The 20,028-nt window shown below is 42.0% G+C and overlaps 2 protein-coding genes across 3 annotated transcripts in view; one reads left to right on the top strand and one right to left on the bottom strand.

Annotated features, from left to right (window-relative positions):
- On the top strand, positions 1-17,653 carry dclre1c (DNA cross-link repair 1C, PSO2 homolog (S. cerevisiae)). Its single transcript, XM_062066364.1, has 15 exons — positions 1-215; positions 312-363; positions 3,627-3,711; positions 3,779-3,838; positions 3,901-3,956; positions 4,026-4,127; positions 4,207-4,279; positions 7,342-7,482; positions 7,561-7,662; positions 7,737-7,873; positions 12,467-12,521; positions 12,590-12,678; positions 15,506-15,600; positions 15,673-15,759; positions 15,830-17,653. Exons 1-15 carry the CDS (start codon positions 107-109, stop codon positions 16,441-16,443), a joined length of 1,857 nt encoding a protein of 618 aa, XP_061922348.1. The 5' UTR covers positions 1-106; the 3' UTR covers positions 16,444-17,653.
- The window catches only part of cpm (carboxypeptidase M), a 25,751-nt gene continuing 17,285 nt past the window's right edge, over positions 11,563-20,028 (bottom strand). For both annotated transcript variants that reach the window (XM_062066367.1, XM_062066365.1), the window contains 2 exons: positions 17,244-17,396; positions 11,563-17,175 (listed from right to left, as the gene is read on the bottom strand). In XM_062066367.1, coding sequence (XP_061922351.1) covers positions 16,733-17,175; positions 17,244-17,396 — 596 coding nt within the window. In that variant the 3' untranslated portion in view covers positions 11,563-16,732. The remainder of the gene's footprint in view (positions 17,176-17,243; positions 17,397-20,028) is intronic.

Genomic DNA, 20,028 nt, shown 5'->3' on the forward strand with positions numbered 1-20,028 from the left:
ACAAAAAGAAGGAAGCGTTCGAAGGGGCGGGACAGACAAAATATAAAAGATGTCAACACAGACAACCTCGTTTTCTACTGGAGTCTTTCACTAGAGGCGTGAAAGTATGAGTACATTTGCAGGACGAATGAAAGAGTATCCAAACATTTCTTTGGATCGCTTCGACAACGACAACTTAAACGCGCGGGCATATTGTCTGTCGCACTGTCATAAAGGTAGCCTGTTAGCATGCTAACATGCTACATTCTCTGCTGCTACTTTTAGCATTTAGCTTCCAGCCAACTGAACTTATTAATGTTTTTTTCCTCCAGATCACATGAGAGGAATTAAAGCACCAAAGCTGAAAAGAAGGCTTCAGTCCAGGTGACGTCAGCGAAGTAAAACATATATCTAAGAGTTTATTGCCAGGGATGTAACGGTATCAAATCTTACGGTACGATATTATCACGGTATTAATCACAGTACGATTAATATTGCGGTAAATAAAATAAAAAAGCCATAGTGTGTAAAAAGAAGTTTCAGAAATGTTTAGGATGAACATACTGTAATGAGTTACATTACGTTACTGTGTAATGGCGATGTAACAATATCAAAATCTCATGGTACTACATTGTCACGTAATGAAGGCCACGGTACAATATTATCGTGTTAAAAAAAAAAAAAGACCCTATACAAATGCCATAGTATATCAAATGAAGTGGCAGCATAAACACTTATATAGTAATTGAACACAAACATAATGCTCAAATGTTATATTTATTAATAGTTATTACTACAAACATGTATTTTTTAAGTGCAAAAAATATTGCTGAAACATCCACTGTTTAAGGCAAATACCTATACATCTAAAAAAAATAAAAACCAACCATACAGTTGAGTGTCTTTAAAGTGACAATGTTAACATCTAATGCAGTGGTTCTTAACCTTGTTGGAGGTACCGAACCCCACCCGTTTCATATGCGCATTCACCGAACCCTTCTTTAGTGAAAAATTAAATGTTGTTTTTTTTCAAATTCAAGACAAAGTTATATGTTTTTGGTAACACTTTAGTATGGGGAACATATTCTAAGTAACAAAGACTTAATTTAGAGTTTTTTGGACACTAAGGGAACATATTCTAAGTAACAAAGACTTAATTTAGAGTTATTTGGTTAGGGTTAGGGTTACAATAAGGCCACGCCGAATAAGGCATTAATAACTACTTAATAATGACTAGTTAAGAGCCAATATGTTACTTATTTGCATGTTAATAAGCAACTAATTAATGATGAATATGTTCCCCATACTAAAGTGTTACCATGTTTTATTACTGGTGCACAAAATGAACCGTGCATGAACATCACCTAGTTCAAAGAACAAAACCAACACAGTGCATAAACTCACAACAAATTACACACCTGCAAATCAGTGGGACTTCTGCTGTTGCTGTATCCGTAATACGCCGATAAGGAGAAGTTTTTATTCACACAATGAGTCGGGTGTGTCTTCACCTCCGCCGAACCCCTGAGCCCGACTCACCGAACCCCTAGGGTTCGATCGAACCCCGGTTAAGAACCACTGATCTAATGTAACAAGTAGGGATGTCCGATAATGGCTTTTTTGCCGATATCCGATATTCCGATATTGTCCAACTCTTTAATTACCGATACCGATATATACAGTCGTGGAATTAACACATTATTATGCCTAATTTGGACAACCAGGTATGGTGAAGATAAGGTTCTTTTAAAAAAAAAAGATTTAAATAAAATAAGATAAATAAATTAAAAACATTTTCTTGAATAAAAAAGAAAGTAAAACAATACAAAAACAGTTACATAGAAACTAGTAATTAATGAAAATGAGTAAAATTAAGTGTTAAAGGTTAGTACTATTAGTGGACCAGCAGCACACACAATCATGTGTGCTTACGGACTGTATCTCTTGCAGACTGTATTGATATATAATGTAGGAACCAGAATATTAATAATAGAAAGAAACAACACTTTTGTGTGAATGAGTGTAAATGGGGGAGGGAGGTTTTTTTGGGTTGGTGCACTAATTGTAAGTGTATCTTGTGTTTTTTATGTTGATTTAATAAAAAAAGAAAAAAAAGAAACCGATACCAATAATAAAAAAAACGATACCAATAATTTCCAATATTACATTTTAAACAATTTATCGGACGATAATATCGGCATGTTGATATTATCGGACATCTCTAGTAACAAGTGTAAAACAATATTGTTCACAATAGTGGGTTTCAACTTTTACTTTTTTATTTATTTATTTTTATTAATCAATCCAACAAAACAATACACAACAATACCATAACAATGCAATCCAATTCCAAAACCAAACCCGACCCAGCAACATTCAGAATAGCAATAAACAGAGCAATTGAGAGGACACACAAACATGACACAGAACAATCTAAAAGTAGCGAAACAAAAATGAATATTATCTACACAGTATCAATATTAGTAACAATTTCAACATAGCAGTAATTAAAAATCCCTCATTGACATTATCATTACAGACACATTTTTAAAAAAAAGAACAATAGTGTCACAGTGGCTTAAACTTGCATCACATCTCATAAGCTTGACAACACACTGTGTCCAATATTTTTCACAAAGATAAAATAAGTCATATTTTTGATTCATTTAATAGTTAAAACAAATTTAAATAATGGATCCCATATTCCAATATATGACTCATTATTATCTAAACTAAATGCAGTTTTTTCTACTGATATCATCTCCATAGCTTGTGTATACCAGTCAGTATGAGTTGGACTATCAACATCCATCCATTTTTTTAATATTACCCTTTTTGTTATTATGCATATTGAAATAAATTTTTACTCTTTGATGACACTTTACTAAATTGATGGAGATCCCCAAGAATACAAGTTTGCAGTGTCATTGGGATGTTTATATTAAGGAATGTGATTGCTTCTTTTGTTGTTTTCAACCATAACTCTTTTATTCTCTGACATTCCCACAATAAATGAACAAGCGTTGCCTCGGCTGCCCGACACTTCATACATAACTTTTTAAACAGCTGAGAAGATGTAAAATACAATCTATTTAAGATCTTAAATTGAGTCAGCTTATTTTTAATGCTTCTAAAGGGCTTATTGGCATTTTTCCAAATATCATTCCATGATATGTCTCTTTCATCTAAAACTTTTACTTTCTAAAAAGCAGTGTCCTCTGCAGTGGACATTTTTATATCAGTCTGGAAAATGCTGATGTCAGAAAGGTTAACTGACTATCTTATTTTTAATAATGTAAATACCCTACAAATTGATGTATAGCTTCGCTGGCTTCAAATATATTTTCCAGGTGGTGGTGTATCAAGTCATTTCTCATAGGGCTGCAACGATTAGTCGACATTGTCGACGACAATTATATTTGTCTACCTTGCCAGTCTCGTGCTGTGCAGAGAATTGCGTGTGACATAGTTTACTTTTTTTCCCGGCCAACTCAAAAGAGCCACAAAAAAACTACTCTCACCAAGTTTCTGTTTAACACTGTCACACATCACGGCATTATTGTGAGGATTTTGAAACCGTAATACTGCAGTATCTGGTAAATAATAGTATCTTTCACTTGTAGTGAAGCCATATTTGTGTTTTGCAGCCGCAAAGTCAGACTTTACTGCTCGTTTGTGACCAAAGAGCTCCTGCTGAGCAGTCCCAAGTACCGTTTTTGGGAGAACTTCATTGTGAGTTGTAATTCACACGTTTTTCCCAAATGTGATGATTATAAATGTGTGTGTTTCTCACTTTTAGGTTCCCTTAGAACTGGAAAGCCCAACTCAGATTTCTCTGGTGGATGAGGTGTCAGGAGAGGTGACATCTGACACTTTAGCTCGTTGTGATGTGTGAGATGAAGAATACGTTTGTGTTTGCAGAGCGAAGAGATTGTGGTCACGCTGCTTCCCGCTGGTCACTGTCCGGGCTCAGTCATGTAAGTCTGAATCGTTCAGCTGATGATCGAGACGGTCCTTATCTGAAGATGCTGCAAACGTCTATGTAGGTTCCTGTTTGAAGGTTGCAGAGGGAACGTGTTGTACACTGGAGACTTCCGGTTGGCAGTTGGAGACGTGTCAAGGATGGAACATCTGCACTCAGGAAGCAGGTGGGTCACAGGTCTCCTCCTCCTCACGTGTTCACAGCTCATGGGACTCATTTTCAAACTCGCCGTGTCTGCTGCACAGAGTGAAGGACATTCAGAGTGTTTATGTGGACTCCACCTTCTGTGACCCTCGTTTCTACCAGATTCCTTCTCGGGTATGTTCACCAGGACTGTCAGAAGAAATTCAAAAAAACCTCAATTCACAAACTTGATTCATTCTGAGACACTGATCTATTTTTCAAATCAAAGTAAAATAGATCTCTTGCATCCCAACAACCAAGTTATGTTTACTATGTTTAATTTAAAAAAAAATCACTAAAAACGTTATGAAGAAATGACACTAAAATAAACACATTGTTCATTACTGTACTGCTTTTCACCTTTTGTATTGGATCACCTATCTGGTTATGTCACTAGGTGAACCCCTAACACTTCATCAATTGTCAACAGCTCTCGTCAATCAGTCACTCTCCTTTTGGCAGATTTGAGCCTCACTAACATGTCACCAGCAAGCTCTTCTTCATTTGTCTACACAAACAATCTTTTTTCATACCCTTCTTTAACCATGTCAGCTTCCTTTAGTGTCTCTTTGTTTTTTAAAGGAGAGCTATTCTGCAAAACCAACCTTTCTTACCCATTAGTACCTGTTTTTGTGTATTTGGGATTGATTGATTGAAACTTTTATTAGTAGATTGCACAGTACAGTACATATTCTGTACAATTGACCACTAAATGGTAACACCCAAATAAGTTTTTGATCTTGTTTAAGTCGGGGTCCACGTAAATCAATTCATGGTACAAATATATACTATCAGCATAATACAGTCACCACACAAGTTAATCATCAGAGTATATACATTGAATTATTTAGGGGAAAAAAATATATATATATACAGTAAATAAATAATATAAATAAAATATTGCATAATTAATAGGATAAAAAGTAAAATACAAATGACTTGAATAAAATATCATGAATTACCATGAATTGATTAACGTGGACCCCGACTTAAACAAGTTGAAAAACTTATTCGGGTGTTACCATTTAGTGGTCAATTGTACGGAATATGTACTGTACTGTGTAATCTAATGCAAGATTCAATTAATCAATCAATCAATCAGGTAAAAGCCAAATCAAAAAGGTGGGTCTTAAGCCTGGTCTTAAAAACATGAACGTTCTGTGCAGCCCTGAGTTAAGTTAAAGTTAAAGTACCAATGATTGTCTCACACACACACTCTAGGTGTGGTGAAATTTGTCCTCTGCATTTGACCCATCCCCTTGTTCATCCCCTGGGAGGTGAGTGGAGCAGTGGCAAGCTGTTTCATAGACGGGGGCCACAATAGTGGAAAGATGCCATCCCGTGACTTTGTGTCCTGACTTTTGGAATAATTAGTAGATGAGTGCCGGAGGATCTCAGGGGCCTGGGAAAGTTCATAGGGTAAAAGCAAATCTGAAAGATAAGAAAGCCTAATACCATAAAAACATTTATAAAGCATAAGAAGAACCTTAAAATTGATCCTGAAACACACGGGTAGCCAATTCAGAGATTTTAAAACTGGTGTAATGTGAGCCCGCCTTCTGGCCTTCGTCGGGACACGTGCAGCTGAATTTTGGAGTAATTGTAAAAGTGCAATTACTTTTTTAAGAAGACCAGAAAGCAGGGCGTTACAATAGTCTATACAAATTGTAATGAAAGCATGCATTAGCGTCTCTATTTTGCAAGAAAGTGTTTTAAATGTAGAAAAATAAATCCCCTTTTGGTATTTTTCACCAAAGTTTGTAGCCTGATCAGAAACACAAACACCGTTGTCATGTTTTACCATTTCCAATGTATAACTATTCTTTTTTTTAATACGATGACACTTATTCATATCTTACTTTTCATATTGGCGCTCTGCTAGAAAAGCACAACTGAGGTCAGAGTGGATTTGGCGACTGTTTGATGGAAAATATTGTTTCCTCAGCGATGTATTGGAGAACTAAGTTTGACTGTAAATTATTCAAAAATGTCTTTGGTAGAGATGTCCGATAATGGCTTTTTTGCCGATATCCGATATTCCGATATTGTCCAACTCTTAATTACCGATTCCGATATCAACCGATATCGTGGAATTAACACATTATTATGCCTAATTTTGTTGTGATGCCCCGCTGGATGCATTAAACAATGTAACAAGGTTTTCCAAAATAAGAGAACAACTTCAACTCAAGATATGGAAAAAAGTGCCAACATGGCACTGCCATATTTATTATTGAAGTCACAAAGTGCATTATTTTTTTTAACATGCCTCAAAACAGCATCTTGGAATTTGGGACGTGCTCTCCCTGAGATAATCCTGAGACCCACTACAACTATGGGAAGTACTATACTTTGACTTTCACAAAGTGCATAATTTTTTTTTAAACACGCCTCAAAACAACGGCTACAAAAACAATGAAGGCACACAGCTTCAGTCCAGAGTATACTAGAGTAATAAAGTAAACAATAACATAGTCCTCATTTAGTGCAAGACTGCCTGGCATAATGTATAACAGGGAATTATAAACTGGGCTCACATCCATCTTCCGCTTGTATTCATCGTGTATCTCCTTATGATTCCTGAAGAGGTGGGAGATCAAATTGCTCGTATTAAAGGAAGACGTCTTAGTTCCTCCTCGCATAACCAACTTTTTGCAGTCATTGCAAATTGCCAGTTTTTTATCCGTCAGAGACACTTTAAAATAATCCCAAACCAGAGACACAGTGTCGTTAGTCAGTCTTGTTAGCCACGGCTACAGCACCGGCAACAACACACTGTTGTTGTTGTTGTTGTGCTGCGCTCGCGGCGGTTTGATGAGGTCATCAAGCGTCGCCAGTAAACCTCTCATGCTGCAGTCGTGCTGCAACTCCTGTGTTGTGTGTGGGAGAGGGGAGGGGCTGCTGACTGGGAGACGCAACGGCTCTGTACTTACCGTTGCGTACAGCGGCGTTTTAAAAAGTTGTTAATTTTACTTTTTGAAACCAATACCCATAATTTCCGATATTACATTTTAAGCATTTATCGGCATCTCTAGTCTTTGGGGTTAACTAAAACTCACCTCATCTTTATAAAAATGCTAAGTACAGCACATTGTTACACCTCAACACCTTAGCCTATGGAAACTTTATAGAGAACTTTTTAACCAAATGATTGACGTCAAGGAACGCCTTTTTTTCGTCTTCCTGTGCGAGGGCAGGAGGAGTGTGTGAACGCCATTGTGCGTCTGGTGGGCGACTGGATCGCTCAGAGCTGCTACCACATGGTGTGGTTCAACTGCAAGGCGGCCTACGGCTACGAGTACTTGTTCACCAAGTTAGGAGAAGAGTTCAACACGCAGGTAAGCACACACACGTATGTCAACATGTGCACGTGCGTGCTACGCGTTGTCAGCTCTGTGCCACACCACCCCCCTCAGGTGCACGTCAACAACCTGCTGATGTTCCGGAGGATGCCGGAGATCCTGAGCTACGTGACCACGGACCGCAGGACGCAGATTCACGCCTGTCGACCCCCTAAGGTGGCGACCCCCTCAGACCATCCGGCGTGCGTCTCCTCAGTGTCTTCATGGATGTGTCATGTGTGCTTGTGCAGAATGAGATGTATATCTACGGCAACCGATTACCGTGCGGCTGCACAGCATCAGACGGGACGTGTCTTCGCGTGATGAGCATCAAACCTTCCACCATGTGGTTTGGAGAGAGGACTAAGAAGACCAACGTCATTGTCAAGTAACGCACACAGTCTTGTTTCCATGTACAGTACCAAAAGTCAAAGACTGAATCGCATGCAAACCAAAGCAATTTTTTTCTCTTAAGAAATAATATAAATCCAACCAATTTGTTCCAAACTGGCAGGTTCAAACATTGATGACATCTATTAAACAGACAAGAAGCAAGGAATCATGCAGAGACAGAGTTCAATTTAGCTCAATGAGGAGAGACGTTTTGAGCTGTACTCTAGTTACAGAAACAACCTACGCTTTAAAGTCCAGCCCACGTGCTCCTCTATTTATTTGAGAGGTCACTGGTTACATCACTGAGGCCGCCTCTAAAAGGAGTGGCCACACATTTCATGCAAAGCAGCTTCCAGTACGCACAATACGTGACGGAATGTGCTGGGGGGCCTTGTCTCTGCTTCGTCTGCGTGCTGTCGTCTGATCTTCGTTGAGGTCCTTGAAGTCCTTGGCTGTTAGTGGGCTAAGACAAACAAAATATCTGCGGCGAGGTAACCCCTCATATGCCGTGACTGATAACAAGTTTTGTCCTTGCACAGATAGAAAAGTACAACATGAGCACAATAGCTAATAAATATAGCAACGGCCTTTAAGCACAAGAGTTGTGTGATAACTTACACATAATTGTTCTAACAAAACCCCAAAATTTTAAAACAAAAGTCATGAAACACATTTTATAGAGAATAATTTGTTTTGCAGAAAACAATGCGAAATACATATAAATGATGTAATGTAACAATGAACTAGGGTTGTACGGTATACCGGTACTAGTATAGTACCGCGATACTAATGAATCATATTGGGTACTATACCGCCTCTAAAAATACTGCCATTTTTTGTGGTTCCCTTTATTTAGAAAAGTATCAAAATACATTTTGGTACCGGTACCAAAATATTGGTATCTGGACAACCCTACAATGAACATTTAAGGTCACTTAATTTTATTGAACACTTGTTGGCAAAGACGACGACGAGCAGAAAGCAGGGGAGGAGAGAGCCACACGGACGTCACCTTTGTACTTTGCTGTGGGTTCCCTCTTAGATGTAATAATGTTTCTCACTTTCTTTATCAAAGTGTTGACATTCACAACTTTATTTGGTCCCATGACGGATTATTTAGGAGTCATACTCAATGAAAGAAAGTAGAGAGACTGAAGTCACGTCCACACAGGAATGTTCAGTCAAGTATTGTTTTCTCCACAAGGCGACAACGTTCTGGATGCTCTGAAGCCAACATTTTTTTAAGGCTGGTTCCAGAGTAGGAAAATCACCTCGTCGTTGTCATGTAGACACGACTTTTTGAGAACGATGACATGAAGTCTGACCAGTAGATGGCAGTCACACATAAGAGATACGTGTAAGTTAAAGTTAAAGTACCAATGATTGTCACACACACACTAGGTGTGGTGAAATTTGTCCTCTGCATTTGACCCATCCCCTTGACCACCCCCTGGGAGGTGAGGGGAGCAGTGGGCAGCAGCGGTGCCGCGCCCGGGAATCATTTTTGGTGATTTAACCCCCAATTCCAACCCTTGATGCTGAGTGCCAAGCAGGGAGGTAATGTGTCCCATTTTTATAGTCTTTGGTATGACTCGGCCGGGGTTTGAACTCACAACCTACCGATCTCAGGGCGGACACTCTAACCACTAGTGTAGACTGCAATATGACTCAAGTAAACAAAACCCACATTTTTTATGTTCCATTGAAAATATAGAACATTACACACGGCCCTCAAAAATCTATCAAAATGTTTTAGTATGACTTTGGTAAGCTATGAAGCCACACCGCTTGTTAAATTGTACTGTGCTTCTACATACAAGTAATATTATGGTGTGTGCATAAGGTAAGACATATCTGGCATTTTGTTTCGCAATATAATGCAAAACAACTTTTCTTACCTTCTGGTACCTGCTGATCTATATTTGGGATCTGCATAAGTCCTGAAAATTATAGTCCGTGGCGACACCGTAATCGATAAGCTTCTTCTTTTTCCTATATCTTCTTGTTATGGGACATTCATCCTCCACTGTTTTTTAATTTCTAATACAAAGTAGTGTAAAGTTCTTACTTATATCTGCCAGTGAACTCACCATGAAAGCACTAAAACATACCGGTGTAGTGAGTTTACATTATTCACCCAAGGAACTTTAGTTATTACAGAGTTTCGGTCGGACGGTTTTTCACGGGACACATTTCCGGTGTTGTTGTTGCACTAGTGAGCCACGGATGAGGAGATGCTGCTCCGTTATTGATTGAAGTAAAGTCTGAATGTCATTAAAACAGTTAGCTCCATTTTTTGACACTTCTTCCACTCCCGTCCTTGCACGCTACACCGCTACAACAAAGATGACGGAGAAAAGACGCTGTCGAAGGTGAGCCACGTAAATAAGAGCGCCCACAAAACGGCGCATCCTGAAGAGACTGTCAGATAGCGGCTTGAAGATGTGTAAAACATCATCTATGCAACATTTTGACCAAAGAACCACCATCACATGTTATGTAGACCAGTGGTCCCCAACCTTTTTGTAGCTGCGGACCGGTCAACGCTTGATAATTTGTCCCGCGGCCCGGCGGGGGGGGGGATTTTTATTTTTTCATGAAAAAAGTAAAATAATAAACGTGAATCCACTGTGTACTCATATTAACCTTTATTAGCACATTACGCCAACAACGTAACGAGTATAATTAAAAAAAAAAAAGTTTTTGGTCATGAAAAAATTAAAATAATAAACGTGAATCTACTGTGTACTCATATGGACCTTTTATTAGCACATTGCGCCAACAACATAACACGAGTATAACATCAAAGTCTCTGGTAACTTCCTCTCTGCCCATTACATAAATAAAAAAATCACGTGGAAAAACATATAAATGACAAGAACTAGCAATTCCACACTACTGTCATTATGAATGTTATTTTTCAACAGCTGAAATAAAGTTGTCAGTTTGAACCGTCAGATAAGCCTCCTGCATGTTTGTGTGCCCGAGTCGACTCACAAGCTCCTCCTCTCCCTCACCTCCCTCTGCCCAAACGCGCGCTGATTTTCGTTGCTATGGTAACGTTTACATGCCTTCAAAATGAGATGCAGATACAACATTAAAAACGAATATAAAGTGCATGAGATTTTTAACTCACCGTAACGCTAAATCAATGGGAGCCCTGAGCTTGTTTCTCTGCAACGAGACGGTCCCAACTGGGGGTCATGGGAGACAAAGACACCCGAAGTGTGTTGCTTATGTCCAGTCTGCTACGTTGTTTTGTTTTGGTGGCTGTCACTGCAGAAAATCCCGCTTCACACAGATAGGATGTTGGAAATGGCAACAGTGTTTTCAGTGCTGTGGTGGCGATCTCGGGGTATTCTGCCATGACTTTAATCCAGAAAACAGGCAGAGTTTTTGTCTGAAATACACTTTTAAGGCTGCCGTCATTTGCGATCTCTCTCTAAGGGCGTGGTTAAGAGGAGAGTATATTTACAGCTAGAATTCACCAAATCAAGTATTTCATATATATATATATATATATATATATATATATATATATATATATATATATATATATATATATATATATATATATATGTATGTATAAAATACTTGACTTTCAGTGAATTCTAGCTATATATATATTTATTTTTTATTTTTTTATTATACATATAAATAAAAGACATACTTGAATTTCAGTGTTCTGCAGGCTATCTAGTAGATGGCAGTATTGTCCTGTTTAAGAGTGTCACAACATTGCTGTTTACGGCAGACGAACTGCTTTACGGTAGACTAAACATGACTGCTGTTGTTGTGTGTTGTTACCGCGCTGGGAGGACGTTAATGAAACTGCCTAACAATAAACCCACATAAGAAACCAAGAACCTTGTTGTGCACTCTACTCTCTAAAAGCCGTAGATGTTATGACGTCATCGGGCAGGCAAGCTATTTATATTGTGGGAAAGCGGACGTGAGAACAGGCTGTCCCCACTCAGGTCCGCATTGAGCTGGAGGGGGCGTGGCCTCCAGCTCCGGCTGAATACCGGGAGTTTGTCGGGAGAAAATCTCTGCCGGGAGGTTGTCGGGAGAGGCGCTGAATACCGGGATTCTCCCGCTGAAAACGGGAGGGTTGGCAAGTATGCACTAATTGTAAGTGTATCTTGTGTTTTTTATGTTGATTTAATAATAAAAAATTCTTCTGCGGCCCGGTACCAATCGAGCGGGCCGCGGCCCGGTGGTTGGGGACCTCTGATGTAGACCACAAGGAAGTCTTTTACATTTAGAAAAAAATCATAATAATATGACTCCTTTAATGTGCTTTATAATCCGGTGCGCCTTTTGTATGAACATAGACCTAACTAGACCCGCTCATCAGCAGTGCGCCTTATAATCCGGTGCGCTCTATGGTCCGGAAAATACGGTACATTATGATAATGTCACTATTTTTATTTCCAACCCAGCAAAAACATGATCGCTCCCGAGTTGACCGACGATTACAGAGACGGTAAACTAATAAAAAGGACAAAGTTGAAGAATGTTGGTGTAAAAAAAACTGAGGCACTGCTGTACTTGCATGGCATTATCATCAGCTTCTTTTTCCTTCCAGATCAGGAAGCACTTCCTTCCGAGCCTGTTTCAGCTTCCACTCGTCCTATTGTGAGGTCTGTTTACTTCCTTCTTTTTATCCCAGAAAGTCACACGTCGCCAGCCACTCTGTTCTATCTTTCAGATTAAAGACTTCCTGTCCCACCTCCAGCCTGTCCACGTCTATCCCAACGTCATCCCGCTGGGACACACGGTCAGCCAAGTCACGCAGATGTAAGTGGCTGTAATGAGCCAAGTTAGCTAACATGCTACATGTGTGCTCTTTGACACGCCGAGGCCTGACGGTCTAAAGCAGGCCTGGGCAATTCATTTGACTCAGGGGCCAAATTTAAAGGAAAAGTGTGTCTGGGGCCGGTATATCTGTTTTTAGGAACACGAATACAAAACCTCACAATAATGTCTGATTGAATGCTAAAAACGTTATGACAGACCGCTTTAAAAAAACGGAATGGAATTAAAAAATTTTTTACTGAATGAGACACCCAGAATGTACACTACCGTTCAAAAGTTTGGGGTCACCCAAACAATTTTGTGGAATAGCCTTCATTTCTAAGAACAAGAATAGACTGTCGAGTTTCAGATGAAAGTTCTCTTTTTCTGGCCATTTTGAGCGTTTAATTGACCCCACAAATGTGATGCTCCAGAAACTCAATCTGCTCAAAGGAAGGTCAGTTTTGTAGCTTCTGTAACAAGCTAAACTGTTTTCAGATGTGTGAACATGATTACACAAGGGTTTTCTAATCATCAATTAGCCTTCTGAGCTAATGAGCAAACACATTGTACCATTAGAACACTGGAGTGATAGTTGCTGGAAATGGGCCTCTATACACCTATGTAGATATTGCACCAAAAACCAGACATTTGCAGCTAGAATAGTCATTTACCACATTAGCAATGTATAGAGTGTATTTCTTTAAAGTTAAGACTAGTTTAAAGTTATCCTCATTGAAAAGTACAGTGCTTTTCCTTCAAAAATAAGGACATTTCAATGTGACCCCAAACTTTTGAACGGTAGTGTACATGAAAATAAAGAATGTGGGATTTACAATATTAACTATGAACAATAAAACACTGAATATTGACAACATATGAATGTCACACCCCCTCTCGATCGACATATTTTACAATCAAGCGAAACGCAACAAAAATGCAACAAACACAGCGAAATATGAACACGAAGGGTAAAAAAAACCCCACCTACAATCTGATACATCTGATATGTCACTAAGCTTTAGAACTTTGTAGCAAAAATCTACTTCCCCGTCTGTCCCTGACATCCGTATTTAAGGCTGGCCGCACTGGAAACGCTCCGTGGAAACGCTCCCCACCCACACTGCTTGGTGCCTCGTCTGAGCTGCTGTGATTTAGATTACCATAGTAACTAATTGCCATACTTTTCGGATTATAAATCGCAGTTTTTTTCATAGTTTGGCCGGGGGTGCGATTTATACTCCGGAGCGACTTATGTGTGAAATTATTAACACATTACCGTAAAATATCAAATAATATTATTTATCTCATTCGCGTAAGAGAGGAAGCAAATGTCCGCAATCGTCACACACGTCAACCAATAAGAATTCGGCGGGGGCGGGTCATGGCAGAAGTGCTTTGTGGGTCATGGGATGCTAACTGCTGCTTCATTCGTAGCTATTAAAATGGATTATTTCAAAATTGGCGGTAACTTATAAAAACTGAAAAGGGCTGAACTAAAATGGCACAGAAAAAGGAAATGATATACTGCAGATTACAAGCTGGACGTAGGGAAATATGCAGCAGAAAACAGCGATCGAGCAGCAGAAAGAAATGAAACGGCGCATACCAGAGGCGACACCGGGGAGGAAGATTTCATGGGATTTAGCGATTAGGAGTGACAGATTGTTTGGTAAACGTATAGCATGTTCTATATCAGTGGCTCTCAAATGGGGGTACGCGTACCCCTGGGGGTCCTTGAAGGTATGCCAAGGGGTACGTGAGATTTTTTTTAAATGTCTGTCAAAAAGAACTGTGAAAAGAAATGCAACAATGCAATATTCAGTGTTGACAGCTAGATTTTTTGTGGACATGTTCCATAATTATTGATGTTAAAGATTTCTTTTTTTGTGAAGAAATGTTTAGAATTAAGTTCATGAATCCAGATGGATCTCTATTACAATCCCCAAAGAGGGCACTTTAAGTTGATGATTACTTCTATGTGTAAAAATCTTTATTTATAATTGAATCACTTGTTTATTTTTCAACAAGTTTTTAGTTATTTGTATATCTTTTTTTCCAAATAGTTCAAGAAAGACCACAACAAATGAGCAATATTTTGCACTGTTATGCGATTTAATAAATCAGAAACTGATGACATAGTGCTGTATTTTACTTCTTTATCTCTTTTTTTTCAACCAAAAATACTTTGCTCTGATTAAGGGGTACTTGAATTAAAAAAAATTTCACAGGGGGTACATCACTGAAAAAAGGTTGAGAACCACTGTTCTATATGTTATAGTTATTTGAATGACTCTTACCATAATATGTTACGTTAACATACCAGGCACGTTCTCAGTTGGTAATTTATGCCTCATATAACGTACACTTATTCAGCCTGTTGTTCACTATTCTTTATTTATTTTAAATTGCCTTTCAAATGTCTATTCTTAGTGTTGGCTTTTATCAAATAAATTTCCCCCAAAAATGCGACTTACACTCCAGTGCGACTTATATATGTTTTTTTCCTTCTTTATTGTGTATTTTCGGCCGGTGCGACTTATACTCCAAAAAATACGGTACCATAGTAACTAATTAAATGACCATAGTAACTAGTATATCATGCAAAAGCGCAGATTTCAACCATTGAAATACTTAGTATAGTTGAAGACTTACGGTCATTAGAAAACATCACTGCACATCATGATGGCAGGTACACTTTCCATCTTAATGATCTAAAAAAAATATTTGGGAATGTCCGGCGGGCCAGATTGAAAAGCTTGACGGGCCGCACGTGGCCCCCGGGCCTTAATTTGCCCAGGTCTGGTCTAAAGTGTCCGTCTTCCAACAGGCTCCAGCAGATGTGCAGGAAGCAGTCAGAGGAGGCGTTCACATACAAACCACTAGGGGCGCTCAAGCGCAGCGTAGCCGTCAGAACGCTTTGTGGTGAGACTAACCGCGACTGTCTTCTGGCTCGTTACTAATCGTGCTCCTTGACACTCGCTCTTGTCCGATCAGATTCCGACAGCGATGATGAGCTCTTTGACGGGATGGACACGGCGCCAGTGAGGAAGAAGCTAACGCTGAGCCACCACGTTGAAGACGGTGTGTCTGTGTTTAAGCTTCTGGTCCGCACACACACACACACGCTAATCACTGTTTTTTGGTTTGACAGCTCCCAGTCCGCACAACACAGCACCCCCTGCCTCTGAGGAGGACTCAGTGCATGCGACACTCCTGCCACCCAGCACAAACATTTACACAAACAACTACATGGACTGTACTGAGTCCAATGACGAAGACGAGGACGAGGCGAGCGATGAGGAAGTTAACACCCAGGCAGAACGTGGCTCAGGTGAGCCCCCCAGGTGGGAGGACTTTTTTACCGTGGAGAGCCTACCGGACAGCCAGAACAGCCTCAACAGCCAATCAGAGCCCTGCTCCGTCCCAGGCTCCTCCCCCTCCAGGAGGACGGACTCACAGACGCCTGAAGTGTTCAGCGAACAGGAGGAGAGCCCGGATGACAACTTTAGTCTGGCTCTGTCCGCCTCCTTGTCCAACCATTCCTCACAGAACCAGGACTCAGATCCTCCTCGCACCTTCATCTATTCGCAGAACGTCAGCGGCTCCCCGGAAGAGTTTCCGGAGTCTCAGGCGTCGTCAGACTTTGACATTCCCTGCACCCCGGAGTCCAAGAGGCCATCCCCTGACGAACTGTCTCAACTGTACAGGAAGTTGGCATCGGGAGAGGAAGTGCTGCTGCAGACAGGAAGTCAGTGTTCTACGTGACAGGAAGTCACAGCTCTGCTTGAGGTAGTGATTACAAAATAATGTTGTCTGTCTATCTGTGTTGGCCCTGTGACGAGGTGGCGACTTGTCCAGGGTGTACCCCGCCTTCCGCCCGATTGTAGCTGAGATAGGCTCCAGCGCCCCCCGCGACCCCGAAGGGAATAAGCGGTAGAAAATGGATGGATTTGTCTGGAAATAAAGGAAAAAAACTTCCGCTGACGTGTTCCTGGGAGGACGTCTCTCTCCAACATGTTTGTGCATTCATGTCATCTTGACCTCTGACCTGGCTTCAGCTGAATAATGAGTTGAGCGTGAGCATCAGCCCGAGTCCCATAACCGTCGTCGTCGTCCATGTGGGTTTATTGGTGGCCCCCGCCGCCTCCACTTGGGGTGACGGGTTGATGGTCGTCACGGCGATGCGACGCAGCAGGAAGTCGTGTTTGAGGGCCGAGTTGTGGTCCGGACCGTATGACACGTTAAAGGTCTCCGTCAATACACGGTGACCTGGGTATGTCACCTGACAAAGACAGAGGTCAGAGTTGAAAACGTTGTTTGCGTGTCCACCACTGGAGGGCAGTGTTACCATGAAGGTGTAAGTTCCTGGCAGCAGCAGTCTGTAGTATTCTCCATGTCGGTCCGTCCTAAAGGGACACATGTTGCGGCGACCTTTGACCTCCACCACAGCGTTCTGCACCGGCACGCCAGAGGCATCAAACACACGCCCTTTGACCCCTAAATGCACATTTTACAGAGCTCACTCAGGACATTGAGGCGTGCAATAAATGAGCTTGGCTACTGACCCAGGTGCACCTGCTGGATGAAGGCCAGCAGACTCTTCCTGTTGTCCGACCACAGAGCAGGAAGTTGTTTGGCTGGAGGGAACTTGCAGCAGGACACTTCCAAAGTCAGCTCCAGACACTGAGCCCACACGTAGTTGTAGTCCTGCATCCCACCTGGCAAATTGACAGCTCAACGTCAAGGGACGGGGCTACTTCTTCACGCAGCACAGAGGGCTTTCATGCTAATGCAGGGGTCTCAGACACGCGGCCCGCGAGACGTTATTTTGCGGCCCGCACCTTAATATGAAAATGTAATGTTAGTGCGGCCCGCGAGTTTTATATGAATGGCGCTTGACAGCGTCATACTTGCCAACCCTCACGATTTTTCCGGGAGACTCCCGAATTTCAGGGCAACTATTCTCTCGAATGTCTGCCGATTTTCACCCAAACAACAATATTAAGGGCGTGCCGTGATGGCACTACCTTTAGCGCCCTCTACGACCTGTACAAACAGCGTGCCAGCCCAGTCACATGTTGAATTTGGCTTCTGCACACGTACATAAGTGACTGCAAGACATACTTGATCAACAGCCACACAGGTCACACTGAGGGTGGCCGTATAAACACTGTTACAAATAGGCGCCACACTGTGAACCCACACCAAACAAGAATGACAAACACATTTCAGGAGAACATCCGCACCGTAACACAACAGAACAAATACCCAGAATCCCATGCAGCCCTAACTCTTCCGGGCTACAATATACACCCCCGCTACCACCAAACCCCGCCCCCCCCCAACCCTGCCCTCCCCACACATCAACACCCCCACCCCTCCGTGCGTCGGTTGGGGGGGCCGGGGTTTGGTGGTAGCGGGGGTGTATATTGTAGCCCGGAAGAGTTAGGGCTGCAAGGTGTTCTGTTGTGTTTATGTTGTTACGGTGCGGATGTTCTCCCGAAATGTGTTTGTCATTCTTGTTTGGTGTGGGTTCACAGTGTGGCACATATTTGTAACAGTGATAAAGTTGTTTATACGGGCACCCTCAGTGTGACCTGTGTGGCTGTTGATCAAGTATGTCTTGCAGTCACTTACGTGTGTCTGCAGAAGCCTCATACAACATGTGACTGGGCCGGCACACTGTTTGTAAGGTTAAAAAGCGGACGCGACAACAGGTTGTAGAGGACGTTAAAGGCAGTGCTTTCACGGCACGCCCTTAATATTGTTGTCCGGGTGAAAATTGGGACAAATTCGGGAGAATGGTTGCCCCGGGAGATTGTCGGGAAGGGCACTGAAATTCGGGGGGTCTCCCGGAAAAACGGGAGGGTTGGCAAGTATGTTGCTAGGGCGGGATAGCCATTCAAAGAAGGTGAATTCATTAAAAAGTGCATGTTAGATTTTTTTAAAGGCCTACTGAAAGCCACTACTACCGACCACGCAGTCTGATAGTTTATATATCCATCCATCCATCCATCCATCCATCCATCTTCTTCCGCTTATCCGAGGTCGGGTCGCGGGGGCAGCAGCCTAAGCAGGGAAGCCCAGACTTTCCTCTCCCTAGCCACTTCGTCCAGCTCCTCCCGGGGGATCCCGAGGCGTTCCCAGGCCAGACGGGAGACATAACCTTCCCAACATGTCCTGGGTCTTCCCCGTGGCCCCCTACCGGTTGGATGTGCCCTAAACACCTCCCGAGGGAGGCGTTCGGGTGGCATCCTGTCCAGATGCCCGAACCACCTCATCTGGCTCCTCTCGATGTGGAGGAGCAGCGGCTTTACTTTGAGCTCCCCCCGGATGGCAGAGCTTCTCACCCTATCTCTAAGGGAGAGACCCGCCACCCGGCGGAGGAAACTCATTTCGGCCGCCTGTACCCGTGATCTTGTCCTTTCGGTCATAACCCAAAGCTCATGACCATAGGTGAGGATGGGGACGTAGATCGACCGGTAAATTGAGAGCTTTGCCTTCCGGCTCAGCTCCTTCTTCACCACAACGGATCGATACAGCGTCCGCATTACTGAAGATGCCGCACCGATCCGCCTGTCGATCTCACGATCCACTTTTCCCTCACTCGTGAACAAGACTCCTAGTTTATATATCAATGATGAAATCTTAACATTGCAACACATGCCAATATGGCCGGGTTAACTTATAAAGTGCAATTTTAAATTTCCCGCGAAACTTCCGGTTGAAAACGTCTATGTATGATGACGTATGCGCGTGACGTCAATGGTTGAAACGGAAGTATTCGGACACCATTGTATCCAATACAAAAAGCTCTGTTTTCATCGCAAAATTCCACAGTATTCTGGACATCTGTGTTGGTGAATCTTTTGCAATTTGTTTAATGAACAATGGAGACAGCAAAGAAGAAAGCTGTAGGTGGGATCGGTGTATTAGCGGCTGGCTGCAGCAACACAACCAGGAGGACTTTGAGTTGGATAGCAGACGCGCTATCCGACGCTAGCCGCCGACAGCATCGATGATCGGGTGAAGTCCTTCGTCGCGCCATCGATCGCTGGAACGCAGGTGAGCACTGGTGTTGATGAGCAGATGAGGGCTGGCGTTGGTGGAGCGCTAATGTTTTTAGCATAGCTCTGACGAGGTCCCGTAGCTAAGTTAGCTTCAATGGCGTCGTTAGCAACAGCATTGCTAGGCTTCAACAGGCGGCACAGCATTAACCGTGTAGTTACAGGTCCAGTGTTTGGTTCTGTGTCTCCTGATAGTAGTATTGTTGATCTTCTGTCTATCCTTCCAGTCAAGGGCGTATTTCTTTTGTTTCTATCTGCATTTAAGCACGATGCTATCACATTA

The sequence above is a fragment of the Entelurus aequoreus genome, linkage group LG12, assembly GCF_033978785.1.
Source record: "Entelurus aequoreus isolate RoL-2023_Sb linkage group LG12, RoL_Eaeq_v1.1, whole genome shotgun sequence".
Classification (NCBI taxonomy): Eukaryota; Metazoa; Chordata; class Actinopteri; order Syngnathiformes; family Syngnathidae; genus Entelurus; species Entelurus aequoreus.

Coding starts and splice junctions, on each gene's coding strand:
- dclre1c (XM_062066364.1), top strand. CDS start 107: ATGAGTACATTTGCAGGACGAATGAAAGAGTATCCAAACATTTCTTTG. Junction 3,957..4,025: donor CACTGTCCGGGCTCAGTCAT/GTAAGTCTGAAT, acceptor ACGTCTATGTAG/GTTCCTGTTTGAAGGTTGCA. Junction 4,128..4,206: donor CATCTGCACTCAGGAAGCAG/GTGGGTCACAGG, acceptor TCTGCTGCACAG/AGTGAAGGACATTCAGAGTG.